This window comes from Nipponia nippon, unplaced genomic scaffold (assembly GCF_047370975.1).
Source record: "Nipponia nippon isolate SJK-2023a ecotype South Korea unplaced genomic scaffold, ASM4737097v1 scaffold_15, whole genome shotgun sequence".
NCBI lineage: Eukaryota > Metazoa > Chordata > Aves > Pelecaniformes > Threskiornithidae > Nipponia > Nipponia nippon.
The window spans coordinates 3,348,384-3,366,454 of NW_028262331.1; the positions used below are offsets into that span (position 1 = coordinate 3,348,384).

At 39.3% G+C, this 18,071-nt stretch overlaps 1 protein-coding gene across 13 annotated transcripts in view; it reads right to left on the reverse strand.

Annotated features, from left to right (window-relative positions):
- Window positions 1-2,571: 2,571 nt before the first annotated feature.
- Window positions 2,572-18,071, reverse strand: part of GTF2I (general transcription factor IIi) — a 79,076-nt gene continuing 63,576 nt past the window's right edge. For 7 of the 13 annotated variants that reach the window (XM_087751466.1, XM_087751464.1, XM_087751465.1 and 4 more), the window contains 11 exons: window positions 16,698-16,763; window positions 15,663-15,846; window positions 14,992-15,044; window positions 13,950-14,060; window positions 13,094-13,177; window positions 12,099-12,282; window positions 10,957-10,985; window positions 9,424-9,486; window positions 8,060-8,098; window positions 5,343-5,417; window positions 2,572-3,652 (listed from right to left, as the gene is read on the reverse strand). In XM_087751466.1, the coding sequence (XP_087607592.1) occupies window positions 5,359-5,417; window positions 8,060-8,098; window positions 9,424-9,486; window positions 10,957-10,985; window positions 12,099-12,282; window positions 13,094-13,177; window positions 13,950-14,060; window positions 14,992-15,044; window positions 15,663-15,846; window positions 16,698-16,763 (872 nt within the window). In that variant the 3' untranslated portion in view covers window positions 2,572-3,652; window positions 5,343-5,358. The other 6 variants (XR_015703409.1, XR_015703412.1, XR_015703410.1 and 3 more) reach the window with 6 other exon arrangements.

Here is an 18,071-nt window from a genome sequence, read left to right on the forward strand (position 1 = left end):
CTGTTTCCTTGTTCCTCATCTTGTGATGTGAGAAATGAAATGGAGCGTGTGGCGCTCAGTGCTGGCGATGGGCTAGCGCACAGCGAGATGCAACGCCTAACTCAGTATCATACACTGCTTAGTGTTTCCACCAACTGTCCCATGGTTACTAGGCGTCAAGAAGCATAATTTTAGAAGAAAATTCTTGAAGTTGTAATGACCCATCTGATAAACAAGCTGAGTTTATGGAGCTCATGAGCTGATTCATGTTTTGGGAAACAAGGCTGGCATCTGAATGCAGGACCTGATTTTGAGAGAGATGGAGAACTTCCACTGGCCTCGAGATGGAGAGTTGGTAGCGGTGCTTTGCAGCAACGCACCGCCGCTCTGGAGGGAGAACAGTGGATACGGGACTTACGGTGAGGAATTTCAATCCAGGTTACTGAAGACGAAGCGCTGGAGGTTTAGTGTCTTAGGTGAATGGACTATCCCCTGTTTTGTAGTGCTCCACCCAAAACTAGTACCAAACCTCCTAGAAATTAAAAGCTGAAGAAAGGAATGCCACCCTAATTTTGTTCAAAACATAATTTTTGATTTTTTGGTAGTTTAAATTTAAGCTTAATTCAATCCAGAGCCAAGGGAGGCCTTGCTTATGTCACTGATGGCACACTGCTGCGTGTGAACAGTACTACGTGCTCTAATAGCTGTTGCAAAATCACAAAAATGAAAGTCTGCCCTCTTCCTTAGCCGTCTGTCACTGATAGGACACAGTTACGAAAGGAAAGGAAGGAGAAAGGGTTCAAGTTTTGTATGTGGAAATCTTCAAATCCCAAGGGGAAAACACTGGCCAGCAGCGGCACGGCAGAGGTGCTGGGCCCCCCCTGACGCCTGGTGGCTACCGCTGAGACAGGCCGGGGCGCCGGACCCAGGGGACACCGGGCTCCACCACGGACACCCGGGATCCTGCGCTACTCAGATCCAAGATTCCTGTTTAAGGGAAAGGAGCCAGCCCAAGGCACAGGACAGACTTTTAAAGTTCACTGAAACATGGGGGATAAATACTTGTCTGCTATTTCAGGACCACAAAAGCTTCTCTGCTGGAACAAAAAATATTCAGAGCTCTGGTAAGCTGTTGCAATTTTATTTATTTACTTGTTTATTAGTACAGCCAAGGGTTTTTAGGGCATTATCACTCAATACCGGACGAGTGACACACCTCATGTATTACTAGTTTGGAAATGAGTGAGATTTTCATACACGGTCAACATGTTAGAAGTCTGCTACCTGTTAGGACTATATATAGAGATAGATAATTTTTTAATATAAAATTGATATTTGGAAGGTATAAATATTGGTGCAATTATTTTGTCAGTCTAATTTCTCTCTACTGGATATAACTCAAAATGTCTGAGACGAAAAAGAGACTTCAGTGTCGAATGCTGATGCACCCATCAGCATTACTGGCAGCCCAGCAGCGGGACGGACACAACGCACACCACCACCCTAACTCCCAGCATCATGTAAGGACTCCAGTCCTTCCAGTAAAACCACAGCATCTGTTTTCACTTAAATTTCTTTTTCAGCTCCTGCACGCAAAGTTGCAGGACGTCCACGCTCTGCCGTTATCTACTTGACAAGGCAGTAGCCTGGAATTACTTCCTTTCACAGTTCTTTTGCTATGACGCCTCGCCCTCATTTTGAGTAAGCACTGATGACTCCATCAGCAATATATAGCCTTCCTGGGCAGGCAGCTGTGCAAAAAATGCCTCCTAAAGATAGCTGTGAGTGAAGAAGGGATGGACCATCCTTCCGCTTTTTCAAAAGGGGAAGTTGAGAGCCAGCTGAAAACCCAGGGAAAGCTGCATTAACTCATTTCCCCATTCTAAACATTTCTAGCAGCAATCATGAAACCGGCCGTCGCCCTGATAACAACCTATTTACGGAGGGACGTGAACTGAGCATGTCTATTAAAGTAATCAGCAGTGACATATGTCAGTGGTTATAATTTGGGACAGTACCCATATGGCTGAGACTTAACAGGTAAGTAAAGTCAACGGGCTCGTTCCCATGGGAGCGAGCAGCGGCGGTTTGCCGAGGCGGGAAGGCAGCACTGCATCGGTCACCACCGCTCCCATCTGGAGAGCGGCAAGGCACAACCGGGACGAGCGTTTTCAAAATGACTCAGCACGGAGCTAACCCTGCTCCTACTGACATCAACAGCACAAGGTCCAAATATTTAAGTGGGAGCACCCAGATCTGCACGGAGCAATTGTGAAAACGCAAACGCACGTCCTACAGCTCTCCCTTGCCTCCAGAATGACGGAGCGTGTGCTGCTCTGAATTCATCTGCTGAATTTCGGGTTGCTCCCAGGGAACAGACACTGTACCCAATTGAATTTAAGGCTTCAAAATTTTCCTTGATGATGCAACAACCTCACCCACCCAGGGCTGGATTTCTGTCTGAAAGGTGTGACTGGCACTTACTTCCTTCACTGGAATGAATAACTGTGCTAAAGCAAGTTCTACCTGCCTACAGAATTACTGCTAGAACTTGATTTGTTGTAAAATATGTAAACGTATACTGCATGGACATTCATGAAAACCATCAGAAAGGTCTTTATTTCTTATTCAGGGAATAAGGTTTACCATTTGTGCATAAAGCAATCATCCCAAACTCATGCCAATAAAAGAGAAAGCTTTACAATAATCTGCATCTTCTCTATAGAGATTATCATATAGCCAGAACTTTACATCTCTTATGGTTTGTGAAACGTAAAAAAAATGCATACATGAGTCTTACATGATGTGGGGCGTAACCAGGACTATAGGGCACTTAACTTTTGACATAGTAGAACTTACAGCAGCTTGTACCATACGTTTCCATAACTAGTTCTAGATGAACGGAAGGGCATCCCCCACAGCCTTCAGGAGAAAAGCTCTCGCACAGGCCCATGCGAGTTTTGCCTACGTTAGGCCTGCAAGACCAGACCCATCGTATATGAACCATGTGATATTCTGATAAAAACATGCACTTACTACTTTGAATTAATGGAACAAACTATAACAGGGTTTAATTTAAATTGGTTCCTAATCCACACACTGAAATACTGACCATTTCACAGTCCATCTCATTAATGCGTACTAACGGTCAAGTGAACCAGTTTATCTTTTATTTATGAAAAACATATGAATTGTGATAGATATAATAGGAAAAATGAGTTCAAATATACAGATACTATTGTCCAATCAGCCATTAAAGGAGTAAGAACCAAAAATTAATGATTTTTTTTTCCAAAGTAAAACTAACAAACTGAACTACTTGCAGGAATTTTTCTTCCTTACAAAAGCTGAGATGCATTTGGATACGGTGAAGTTCAGCTTTATTGGGAAATGTAGACAGCCTCTGTCAAGTCCCTGTTGATTTTAACCCCTGTCATCTCCCCAGCATTGCTGCATCAAATTTAGTCCTTATAATATATTCCGAAGTAAAACCAGCCATTCCAAATCTACAGTCATTCTTTGCTTTAAGTCAATTCACAGAACTGCTGAAAAAGTAGACATTTCTATCTAAAAGTACAAAAAGGGTTTGTATAGAAGGTACTTCTCTTATACAGTTATATTACACAGCCCAAGACAGTCCCGGCAGACTCTTCTCAGAACTGGATGCTTCCGACTAGATAAGAAAAATTAGAAAAGTGAGTTAGTTTCATTGCAGCTCTGTATCCTGTTACAAATACGAGTAGTTTGCATTGCCTCTTCAAGTTCTTCAGGCCTAGACTCAGAAAGCATGCAGAAGATGAATATTGCTATCAATAAATATGAGATTGAATATGTGCTTGAGTGGTCTCTGTAAGAATTTACATCAAATATATGCTTTACTACAAATTCAGTGGATGGCCTAAAGCATCCAAAAATCCGAACCACTGCAGCACCAAATTGTGCAGCCATTGCTCAGACAAAATTTCCGTGACTTTTAATGGACAAGTAAGATGGCTCGCTATACCTCCACTGGGTGAAGTGCTTCCCACGACAAATCAGAAGTTTTTCTTTAGTATATTTTCTCCTGCCATGTTCAGTTTTATGACAAATATTTCCAAAGCAGACTTCACCAATCTGTTAGGAAGACTATTGCCTTACTTCTAATTCTCAGGGCACAGACAGAGGGTATTGCTGGTATGTCAGTCTCTGCTGGTTTCTACCAAATCATTTCTGGATTTGTCCCTTCAGTCCCTCATCCCGATGCCGTCAGCAGCTCTCCATGTGTCAGGCTGTGTTTACGCTGCACGAACGGAGGGCCACGGCCAAGGCTGTCCTTGTCTCCAAAAAGCTGGATCACTCTCAGCTGCTCAGGCCAGCAGAAATGAAGAACCAGAGGCTGGTTTTGCTGATTGCCTGTCTGTGCCCTCAGAACTGGAATAGTACACAGGTATTTTCTTCTCTGGGATGAATAAAACGTCTTTTTCTTACTAAAGCTAGACAGGTTACCGCTCGAGTATACTAAACAAATGCATCCAACTTTATATCAATCAAATCAAATTACTAAAATATCAATCACTACACAATGCAGAAAATATTTGGTTTGGAGTATTATCAAAAAACTGAAATGGGAAAAAGTACTACAGAGCTATGATAGCTTGAAATTGCCATTTTCTCTGAATGAAGCATAAAGACTCACAACTGTGTGGGTCAGCCTTTTACATTTGGTGACGTGGTAACGTCACTAGCACTGCTCTCCACCTCCACCCAAATGTCATTTTTAGGAGTGAGTGTCGTTAGAAATAGTATAAGAGAAAGATTCAGACATATTTGCATTGTAAATTAAACTTAGCTTTTCACAAAAGTTAATGGAAAAGAAAAAAAAAAAACTTTTAAAGGAAGTTGGTTTGTCATCACAGCTCATAGCTTTACCAAGTGTCCCAAGCCTAGACAATATTGCAATCATAGTGAAGAGCTTTCCTGCTCAATTACAATTTGGAAATATATAGGCTTTACCAAGAATAATAATGCTTTTTCACACAACCATGTCAGAGCTCTTCATAAACGCTAATTCCCTAAGCTTTCATTTACTCTGCCTCTAAGGTATGTAATCACCATCACCCATTTTTATTTATAGGCCACATTTTCCTAGGACTGACTGCCTCACAAATTTGAACACAGTGTGCTTAACATTGTATTTGGATAAGGTAGTGAAAACATCCTACATTTTACAGGTGAGAACCGAGACAAATTAAATAATTCACAAGTAAAGGACTGGCACCTCCTGGCATTCAGTCCTGTACCTCAGCCCTCTTCTCCCCACCCCAAAATATAAAAATGTTATTCCTTGACAGGCACTGACTTCAAGAAACACTAAATTCTTTTACCCAGTACTGATGAGGTCTACCACGTTGGGTCTGGTTCTTGCTTTATTTGAGAATTTTCTTCTGTTTCTGTAATATCTGTTGAAAAAGCAGTAATCAATGAAGGAAAAAAGGAAAATTCTCAACCAATTGTGTTGTTATTGTTGTTTCTTAGTAAGCAAAAAATTATGAAAATATGACAAGCATTCATTAATAATTTTAAACTATTAACGACAAATAAAAACTTATTCACAACAATCTGATTCTGCGGAAATTACCACATTCACTTCAATGTAAAGCTGCCTGGGATCTTGGAGAACTCCAGTTTCTTAAAGAACATAAATAACTTAGGTATTAGAGGTGAATGAAACTTTAAAATGCTTTTTATCCAGCTGAAATACTCACTGGGCAAGAAAGGAACTTAATCCAAAAAGGAAACAACATGTAAGCAGTGAAAAAATGTCAGATATATCACTGTTTGGGTCTGCACCCTGCTCTTCAGTCCTCCCTCCTCTTCATCAATCCCCAGCGCCACTCCTTCCTCCATCCACCTTCATCAGACATGTAATGCGGGGTGAAGCTTTTCAAACACTCACAGGCAAGTCGGTAGCCCAGGACTTCAAATACTTCAGGCATGACCACTGCTTCACATTTTTTAAGATGCTGTCTTCCAAAGCTAGCTCACAACATCTAAACCTACTTATGCTCAAGTCATGCCTTCAGGGTCAGTTATTAAATTAACATTCATTGCACAAACTCTTGCTTTCACAGCACTGACTATTTTTCAGATTTTTTTTTTCCATCTGTAGGACTGCTTCTCTTCTCAACTCGATACCGGCTTTTGCATTATTATATTTCAATCTTTCCAAAACAGATTTTGACCCTAGATAATTTTTCTTCTTCAATGCACAGTATCACATAGAAAGGCATTATGATACACTTAAAAAAAGAGATAAAGAAATTTTATCTTGTTGGCTAAAGCATTCATCATCTTTTGATACGATTATTTTTTTCATTTCCAGGAGACTTAATTACAAAACCTTCTCTTTTTCTTGTTCACAGGGATGCTTGGAGGTAAATCAAAGAAATCTCGTGCCTGTATAGCACTGCCTGTATGACCCGGAGCCTGATTTTGTTCTTTGTATAAACAGAGAATATGATGTTGGAAGGAAATTGTTTTTTCACTGAAGTTGTTTGGAAGGTTTGGGGCTAGGGTAATTCATCACTACAAAGCCAAGCCATCTCACCGCATGATCATTTTATACCTTCCAGCCTAGTTCTGAAGCAATTTTGAGTTCTTTAGCACTTGCATGCCGTTTCTCAAGACCATTCCTCTGGTAACTGGGTCTGAATCCAGTTTTGGATGACAAATTAAAAACCACGTTTTTCTGTTTCTTCAAAACAATCACTTTGCAGGCCCACAGCTAGATCTCCTCTGTATGAGGGTAATCAGCAACAACTTATGCACTCCATCATCTAACAATTTCAGTGATCCCACATAGTTTTGGTATCATAAAGACATCTGATGCTCCAGCTTTCAATAACCGTGAGCTTAAAAGCTGCAGCTCAGCTCTTCTGTGACTCAAACGCTTTCTTTTTGTCTTGAGTGTTGCAACAGGATTGATCTATATTCTGAGAAAGACCTACTCATAACACTGAGCGAACCTGTAACTGAGTTTGTAACAGTAGTTCTGGTTGAGCATGTTGCCTTGTCTCCGAGTTCAGTGACATGCCAGGGAAACTGAAGCAACGGAGACTGGAAAGGGCATTTCCATGGAGAAGGATACAGAATGGGAGTGCTGAGATTTGCTGCTTTCTCTTTTGGGGCAATCTAAGCAGGATTAGGGAACGCACTCAACTTGAGAGTTTTAAGATGCTAAGTGCTGATGCACAGCAATCTCCATCCCGGTGCTGTTGGCTACGTTGCTGTCAAGCTGCTGCTGACACATCAGAGCCCCTCTCAGGGCTACCTGGCACAAAGGCAGCACCCCGTCAACTGCCACAGCACCTCGGATCCCCTGCGCCAGCCACGCCAGAGGCACCCACAGCCATCCAGGGCCATGCTGCCAAGCTGGGGCTATAGCAAAGGCAGCATTTACAGGACCAGAGCACACGGCAGACACCAGCATCCCAATCCTCAGGTCAATTCAGTATTCCTAATGCTCCAAGACCATATGCAAAAGAACAGGGGGGGTAGAAGAGCTACAGCCTCCTTGGTCTCACATATATTAACGTCTCAAAAAAGATACAACTGAAGTGTATTCTTGGACAATAGGAAAGCTGGATGTTTTTCAGAGCTTAAGTTCTGGAAGAACAACAATACTCCCCCTCCCCAACACAGTATATTCAGGCCAATACGGCATTCAAATTTCCTGATGATGGCAATCATTCACTTGCATAAATTGTGGAAACTACTACACTGAATAACTAGATGCATCGCTCAGGATATGAGCAATCACTCAAAGCCTATATATAGTCATGATTCACCAACCAAGAACAACAATTCATAGAACTCCTCTGTAAAATTATTTGAATAACAACTTTTGCTGCAGAGTATTTTTCCATGATGCAGCATGATATTAATACAGATGAAAAAAATGTCCTGGGAACCAATAAAAGCCCTTTTTTGTTTTGATTGACCTGTCTCCTTTAAAAAAAGAGGCAACTTTGATTATATTTGTACATATATATTTGTATATTTATATAATATTTGTTGATAATAACTGAAGACAAACACTTACCTCCTACAGGTACTTCTATTTGGCTTGGTTCAGCTGGCTCTTAAATGAAAAAAATATAGTCACATGAATATGGTTTCAACAATACAAATAAGATAAGTATCTTCTTAGAAAAAGCAGGGAAATTATGTTTTCCCTAAAAAAAAGCGCCTCGTTTTTTCTCTTATGATCAGACTCAAATACCTTTGTCTGAGATAAATGTGTGTAACTTTCTATAGAGTCTGCAGCAAAATATAAAAAATACCCAAACATCTATTACATTACACTACGTAACGCTTTCTCATCCAAGTATGGTTCACTGTGGCAGACGTACCACCAAGTCCTAGCAGAACATAATGTGCACTTGCACAGAATATACCAAGTTTGTAACAGCTTTACTCAAACTGCTCAAATACAAAACTGTATTTAAAAAAAAAAAGTCGTCACTTCTGGTTAGTATTCTCTTCAATGGCGAGTATACTTATTTTGGGGGAGAGCGGGAAGGTGCAGAATAGAGGGCAAAAAGTATGTTTGAATTCCATAATGATTTTTCCATTATCTGTGTTGATGGATTATAGACAGACAGGTGTTGGGAAAGCCTTTGAACCTTTTTAACGCTGCGGGTGAGTTAAGGACGGATCGACTACAGCAAGTTCACTGACCATCAGCAGCTGTCTTCCTGCCTTCCACCACCTCCAAATGTAAACAGAGGAGTCAGCAGTTTCCTTTAAAATTATTTCCACCATACAAGTGTCCCTGACTCTTAAAACGTTTGTCGAACATTTTCGCTTCATTTCCCAGTTAGTTTGAGTAACGGTTTATTCAGTCAATTGCAAAAGTCTTTCCTGCACTACACCAACTTGGGATATGCATTTTTAAAAGGTCTGTGAACATTTAGAAACTATACTGGGTCAAAAGGAAGATGCTCAACTAATTTACTTTAGCTATTCATAGCGTGCAGTAGGCAGAAATTCTATCAAGACCCCATTCTAGGTTCTTACATGTTACACAGGCAAACTTCACTTGGCTGAACATCTGTCTGGTGCAGACACACATACTTTTGAGTTAAGCAGACATCAGTAAATGGATACTAAATTGGCTTTATATATTGCCCCTACTAATCCTTCTTTTCAGCTCACTCATCATCTGCAAAAATCAAATCAAGGAACATGCCAATGACACGGCTTGAAGGAAGCAATGGCTCTTTCTATTAATTTATTAATATTTAATAGCTATAAAAGTCACCATCACACACCATCTGTCAAAATAAAATGGCTCATCATGAGCAGCGCGTACCCAGGACGTGACTACTAACATCATTTGTCAATAGGATTGAGAACTCCGTACCCCACCCCTTCTGCAAGGACACGTGTCACGCTCTGCATCACCTGGTAGTACTGGCGCTGCTGCTGGTGCTGTTGGTGCTTCTGCTTCAGCTTTTTCCATCAGCTCTAAGATTAGACATGATCACTGTTTAACTTCACAATGAAAATGGTCCCACATGTAACACAAGGGCAATCTTACTCCTTGAATCTGCAAGTCCTGAAACTTGTCGCATGAACAGGTTACTAACACTTGTGATTGAGCTGCAGTTCAATATTTTTTATTACAGAAAAAAATATTCCCTATCTTGCCTGCAAGCACCAAAAATTTCCTTGCAAGTTCTCACACGTTCTTCAGAACAAGAATAAAACATCATACCTACATAAGCAGTAGGCTCAGAGCTTTTCAACCATTCACCTCAGTATCTATCAGTATCAGATAATTTTGATCATCATTAATGGACACGGATACTGCATAAAAATCACATTTTCAATGACCAATCTGCTCCTCCCGGGATGGAAGATGACTGGATATCTATGTTGTTTTTATTCAGCATATTAGCTAGCCTCAGTCCCAACACATGCTGGACAGACAACACTTTAATAGATTCTTTCATTTCTAATTCAATTGTCTGGAAATGCTATTACACACTTATCTGCCTGAAAGGTTCCCTCTTACAAAGGGATCTCTTTCCCACCTAAGAAGGTGTGCCTAGGACTCGTGAGCAGGTCAACTACAATACCTTCCTGAGAATACTTCATACTTGCGGTTCATAGACCTCAGTATGTTAGCTGGAATGTAGAATCACAGAATCATTTAGGTTGGAAAAGACCTTTAAGATCATCGAGTATACTGGTGGCTGGATGCAGATGAACGAATGCTGGGTCGCTAAGGCTCAGGCTGGGTAAGGCCAAACAAAGAACAGTAGGTTATTTGGCCTCTGAATTTCTAATCTGACATTGGCTCAGAAAGAACATGGCACAAGGGACACTGTAATGACAGTGGTTTGCAGTTTGTTTTTTCTCTCTTAAATAAGATCTAAAAAAACAGGTCACAATTATTTTAGGCAACTGAAAATACTATGACTTTTTTTTTTTCCTCCCAAATGATTTCATTAACATGGCCAAATTGGCCATAGCACTTCAGGTAATTACACTCTGCCTCTCTAAGCTGTTACAGCTTCAGCAGAATGCAGACTTTTTCACTGGAACACGGTTGTGCAGCTACTGGAAAGTTCTTGCATATTAACTGCTGCTGCGATGGATCCGAACCTAAAATGTAGACACTCCCATGTAAGTCTGTTGCTCAGTCAGGGTCCTAAATCTCTTTGGGACTCTGCAGCTGAAAAATACAAAATCAGTATCTTGCATTTTCATATCAAAGTTAATGCTAATCTTATACTGTTCTGTAACTTACATCACACTGCTCTCAAGTTAATTGCACATGCACGTTTAGTCAGGAACTCTTAATGAGACAGACACAGACGAGAGTTATACATAGAACCACTGTGGAGCCTCTGCTACGAAGCCAAAACATAGAAAATGAATCTTGGTAAGTTACAAAAATACATTTGCCATCAGTGTTTCATAAATACTTACGATTGTTAATCACAAGCCCTGGAAACGGTCTGTAAAAAAAAAAAAAATTTTTTTACTGATTCTAAAATGTACTGCATGGGGTCTCCCTCCCAAGGCAACCTCACCTAATGGTCCGTAACAGAGGTCACGCTAAAAAAATGAACAGAAAGTTGAACAAAACAGAAAGAACCATCATAGCAGCTCTCAGGCACCGTGATTTGTTCGCTAGCATTTTGAAAAGTAACATACACAGAAAGATGTAAATCCTCCCCTCAGTCACAGCTAATTAACAAGGGAGTCACCTCTTCTTCAGAGCTCAATTAAATAAAACGTATCAAGCAAAAGTCCCGTCAGTTAGAACTCTTCATGATTAAGGGCCGAGAATTCAGACCCCTCAGTAAAATATATTTGAGAAATTTATCTCTATCTAAAGATAAATTGAAGCTTTTAGACTCCTGTGAAGCAGTCTATGATTTGAGAAGTTACATAAACTCCTAAATTTTTATTTTCAATTACTGAACTCCTTCTGAGTATGATTCCAAAGTTTCATCTATTCTGTTTCGTGCATACAAATATACATGTGTGTATATATACATCTATGCAAACATACACACACAAATAAAATTCACTTATATTGTAACTGGGCAATATTGTATTTTTATATATTGTAGATAAACTCATTTTGTAGGAAAAAGAACATTTATCAAAGTGCTTACCTTAACTCAGGAATTTTAACTCAACTGAAATACTTAAAAAATATTAATACTACTACAAACATACTATTTACTGTCAAGAGCCAACAAGCTCTGGACCTGTCTCAAAGCTTGATCTGATAAATGGGAGTGCAAGGCCCACAACAATTTAGGACTCTGTTATATAATATGAATAGATTTCAACTCAAAAGACAGCTTGCTATAATACGCAGTATTAATAATATGCCCTTTGTCATACTAAATTGAACATGTCCTCCAAAGAGTTACCATCTTCATTCCTGCTATGAGCACCTCGGCTTCATTTGACTTGACATATTGTTTCCAAAAGAGCCAACATCTTCCACTATTTAAAGATGCACTGTAACTTCTGTTCTTTCGAATCTCAATTTATTCAAGCTGCAGGGCTGTCCTGACAACATCTGTACAATCTAATCAATGGCAACTACATACCGAATGACAGTAAATTTGATAAACTCTGCTGATTCCAGAATCTTCCTCATGGAGCTGATTTCCAGATAACTGGGAGCTTTAAACGCCACGCCAGGAGGCATCCCATCCACCACCACACAGCCAGGGTTGATAGTGATTTTTCTGTATGGGACTTTCACAGGAAAACTCATACCAATGGCTTCACCTAAGTGAGAGAGGCCATGTTTATTTTCAAGTCTACATATTTATGATTACACATTGAAGAAAAAGTCCTCAGACGATTAAGAAACTAAATGCAAACCCAAGCTTTCTATCATATCTGAAACTATGAAAATCCACTTGACAATTAAACCATTACAGTGTTAGATGTTTTGGATTACACTCGTGACTGTTACTACGAGATCATTAGTTACAGCTTCAGCTCTAACAGCTCACCATATAAAGGACCCAGATTCTGTTTTTACTAAAAAAAGGTATAGAACAGGATATCTAAGGAAATAGCTACATGAAGGAAGACAAAGCGTTTCCTGCAATGCGCACAAAAAGCAATTCAGTGCAACACTAGTGAAGGAATTTCAGATAAAGAAACTCAGGTCATTATTGCTGTACAATGCAAATACACAGTAGAAATAAAGAAAACCATACACAGCAAAAGGGTTAACTTGAATTTTAAAAATTACTGTAGTCTCAAGTATTAAGAGGTCTCTGAAGCCCTAAGAAGAATCATGGTTTGCCAGCAAAATAAATATTTCATCCATGTTTACACAGAAGTAAACAGGAGGGGGGGAACATAAAGCAATCTATACTCTTGGGATTTTTTTCTTTAAAACACCAAACAACCTACATCACTTACAAAAGATTCCTTTTGAAGTCAAAGCACAAAATTCATATGCAATTCTCCAATTTGTTCGTTTTAATGATCATATATATCATCCCATGATGAATCAGTAACTTCAATATGAACAACATTAATTGCATTCACACCTATGTAAAAATGTGGAATAAGAAGCAATTACCAAATTTCCGGCTAAAAAGATCATTTACTTGCTCTCTCAATTGTCTGGCTTTCTCTACTTTTGACAGTCGCTCACTTTCATCATCTGGAAGAAATTGTTAGAATAGCATCAGAATTAAGCAATTTTTTTCCCCCTGAAGCTTGTTTATCGCTACATGTTTACTCAAAGCAGGTATATCTGAATGCTTTGAAACAGGCCCCGTCTTTGTTCCCAGTTTTAGCAGTAACACAGAATTGTAGAAATACGCAAAAATAGATGGTTGTTAAGAAATCTGTGAGAAGCTTCAAAGTATTTCCATAACCAACATTAGACTTACTATCTAGAGATGATTTTGTAGATTTAATCTAAAACCACAAATTATATTTTATTTTGTTACAGTACATGTAATGGCGGGGAAAGGTAAAAGCAAAGTGACATTCAATAGATGGCCGCAGCATGCGACGTTCCTCCCGGTTTCTAACAAATGTAATATATGCCTGAGGAAGTAGTAATCAGACAAAGCAGTTCAGTCTGCGTGGTTATTCAATTCAGTCCGAGTCCCGATCTCTTGAAGTTGCCAAGAAAATTGCAAAACAGTAATTAATTTATTGCATGAGAATAAAGGGAAGAATGTGGATACTTCTTAACTAGGGGCTGGACCAAGAATATTCTAGAGATGTCGCTGAATAGATATTCACGAGTGTTAGAAAATATTTAACATCTCAGCAAAAACAGAATGTTAAATTATGCTCTTTGTTGACTGTACTTGTATTTCAGGGAAACAACTTGACTGCAGGAAAAAACTTCATCAGACTAAACAAATGTCTGGAGAACATAAGCACAAAAAGTATGATGTGCAACCTGACAGTACACACACCTGGTATAGTTACTTGAATGATGTTAAGGTCTTCAACACCTGCAGCTGTGTTCACCACTGTGTTTGTTGTGGTGCTTGCTGTATTGGCTATATTAGATGAATTATTTTTTCCTAAAAGAGAATTAATTTAAAAAAAAAGTTGTAAAGAGCCCAAAATCTTGATTATCGTATATAAAGAAAATACGGCAAAATAACAGGTATTTGCAAAATTTTCAAGGCAGACCCAGTCCCATTTTCAAAATGGGTTCAGCTTGCAATGAGACATACTTATTGAAGGTACACACAACTCTCTCTTTCCAACCCAAGAGGAGAAAGGGCTAGGTTAAAGACAATGTTAATCTTTACCTACCTGGTTTTCTAAAAAGACTCTTAAGAAAAGGAAAAAAAAAAAAAAAAAAGAGATTGTGGAACAGGTATTTTGGTATTTTTATTAACAGAAAAATCATAGTACTTGCATTTAATTCAGTAACACCTACTGATCCACACGTTCACTGCATGCACTCACAAAAGAAAACCCTTAACAGTTAGATTTATAAGCCACACTGTCCAGTGGCACAAACTAGCATAGTTCAACTAATTCAGTGGGGTTTTGCCAACCCATAGTAACAGATAACAATACGCCTTAAAACATTTCATCCATGACCTGCCTGACACAATTTTCTACTGGCTATCTGCACTCCTATCTGCAGAGCACTCCTCATTTAGATGACCTATGTATCAGATGCAAATAATTTATCTCTAGACCTGAATTACTTCTGTGAATCACATGTTGCTTCTTACATTTTGATAAAAGGTAGTAAAGAATATATTAGAGGCATGATTATTGTGAATAACTTAAAAAAAAAATTAATACTCCCTTGCTAAAGCTATGTTAAAACCGTAACTGGGAAGTGCTTCTCCCATCTTAAAAACAAACAAGCAAACCAGCCACAATGTAGAATGAATCTTGCAGGAACTCAGTAACACCATGCAGCACTCCTGATTTGTATTTAACCCTTGAAAGAGACTGTTATCTAGAACATAAAGCAGTTGCAAAACTCACTTTGGGGGCTTCTAGCAGAACTTTCCTTAACAGCCGCCTCAAACATCTCAGGCCTGCAAACAGATTGAACAATTCATGTACGGTAATAAAATTACATTCATCAACATTAAAAAAAATGAGATTTTCTAATATTAATTTATTAAAGACAGGAACTAAGCGCTATCATAAATGCTATATTACTCTCAGCCAAACAGACAGCCAAGACTGCAATGGCTGAGAGGCTCTGCAACTTCTCTTGCCACTGTTTCTACACTGGCACATGGGTAGTGTGCCTAGAAACCTATTCTAGACAAGAAAAATAAATTCTTACAACCTCCAATATATGAATCTCCACTTCTCAGTTCTTAGTACACTGCCGGCAAGTTTTATGAGTAACCCATAAGTGCTCTACGCAGTAGGAACTAAACCAGTTATGCGATGACTGAAATGGGCTAAGAAATTTGGACTTGCTCTTCCTCCAAAAACAGTTTGTGAGTGCTTTCAGAACATAAAGAGATTACTATATCTTGCTCCACCTCTACCAAGAACTTTCTGACCATTTCCTCATTTACTAAAAATATTCCAGTGTGTATTTTATAGAGTAATTTAGCAACTCGGCAACACAATTTCATTTTTTGGTCTACATTTCAATTCTCATAGAATGAATTATCAAAGACATATGGGAGTCTTACTTTTTAATAATGAATTTTATCTTCGATTTGTTTCTCAGGATCTTCTCTAGTCTTGGAATTCCAAAAGTAGAAGGTCGGCGGAACGGCACCCCCTCGGGTAGTCCTTCCACATAGAAAACCTCCGGGAAGGATTCAAACAATGCAAACGGCACCTTCACCGGTTCAGTCAGCCCCAGCGCTTCCCCTGAAATACAACAGAGCAAATAGGCTACCAGCTAGATAACTGATGTGTCTGTAGAAAGGAAAATCTCAGGTATAAATGGTATATAGTAGTTAGCACATACATACTAGATTAGGTGAAACCAGCAGGCTTTGCTTTTTTTTGGTGACAGCTATGAGTAGGCAGGAAGAAAATAAAGAGTCTCAAACATAACTCCTTCTGTTACAGTAAATCTGGTCATAATTTTCAGTTGAAAATATTAGTGTTTATCGACAGCTCATGCCACTGGCTTGCTCTGCACACAAGACTATCCTGTTTGTACTCCACTTTGTTACAGGCGGTGTATTCTGTCTTTGTCTCTGCTAGAAAATAGCACCAAGGGCAGGTGACACTAGTGTTCTTGTTCCAAAAACTGGACTCAGAAGAGTAATGAGAAGTCATTACTTCCAAAAGTCATTAGCTTCCAAACAGCCCGCACTAGAAGAAGCGCTGGGATACGATGGAGCACATCTCTCCAGATACCATCCGTAACATACTGAGTCATGCAGAGGCTGAAGTCATACAAAGTCCCATCCATAAGCAAAGTGAAGAAAACTTAAAAGATGTGCCAGGATGTGGAGTCACTATGTCTCTGGGTCATTAAAGAAGTAGTAATGCAACCACAACTTCTCCATTTCCAAGCCCAAATAAAATAGCTAGTGGAAGTGTGACACAGAATTGCAAGCAACCTACACAAGAATGAACTCAAATGAGAGATTTCCTAGAGTACACAGGATTGCAGTATCTTTGGAATAAACATGTGAATTTATCTATCATACGTCTAACTGCATGTTCATAAGAAAGACATCTTGGCAAAAAAGAATCAATAAACTTACCACATTTTTCATTAAAAAGATTTTCGACTTTCTGCTTTAAGTCAGTAATTTTGGCATTCCACGCCTCTGCCAGGAGGAAATTGGAAGAATTACATCAACATGCACACAATGAATCAGTCCTTGAAGAATATTTTAATAAATGTTTAATAAATTATTATGCTTGATAACCTATTTACTATGACAGTAAAATGCGCAAAATGGCTATCACCCTGCAAACGGCACTGAAACGTTCTGTTGCAGTCTAAACCTATATCCACATGAATCCTCATTTTCCTAAAGCTTTGAAAAATACTGCTAACTGAAGCAAGGACAGTTAAAACTGAAATTAATCTTCAGTGGGTAAGATTAAATGTCCATCTAGCTAGGCATTTTGTTTCCGACACTGACCAGCAGCAATTCCTAAACCAGTTTACTTGTGGCTGCAGTAAGTGGTCCATAGCTGGTGTACAAAAATAAAAACTCGGTTGAAAGTTTAAAAAAGTTGCAGACTAAAGCTTAAAAAAAGCCTAGGCCTAATAATAACAAGCATGTCCAAGAAAACTGTCAACAACTGTGAATATGAATACTGCCCATGCCAAAAGGAGCAGTCATACCAAATCAATACCTTATATTCATTCTAAACTGGCTCAGCAGGAGTAAAGAATTCCTTCGTTTCACATTTTATGACCGTATGGCTAAAAAGAAAGCATGGGGGACAAATAAAAAAAGCAAATAACAACTAACTCCTATATAAGTATAAGCAAATAACCTCAGTAACATATGGATGCTGAAAAAAAGGTTTCACAAGACTTGGAACCTGCTTACAGGTACTCTGAATACAGTTATTCATCTCCCTTGACTACAAGGCATTTATCTGGTTTGCAAATTTGACCCTTCTTTCAATGCAAAGATTTCAGTGCTAGAGCACTGTACAGACAGGCCTGGTCCTCCACAGTTAAAAGTCTCCAGCCCAATGCATGTGAACACAACTACATGGCCTCCAGCCCTGGCTGGCTTTTCCTTTACTGATTTTCCAGAACTGGAGAGGTCTATAATGACAATCTTGCAAAATCAGCTCTGATAGATCATCATTTACTAATGCTAGTTCAAATCCTTCCTATTTCCTACGTACCACTTGGGTATCTCCGCGCAGGGATGCTCAATATATCAGATCTGTGGAGCACTTATTAAGCTCATGCGCAGTATCAGACCTCAGCTGGGTTTATGCACTCAGGTGGTACTGTGCACCAGACAAGTCCTTCAAGGGTCTGCAGCATTGTGAAATAATAGAGCAGCAAAAGTCTAAAGGGACTGATTCTGAACCCAAGTTAATACGATCTAATGGACCCATGCTGCATTTGTACAGCATTCTCCATACGTCATCCAGGATTTCTC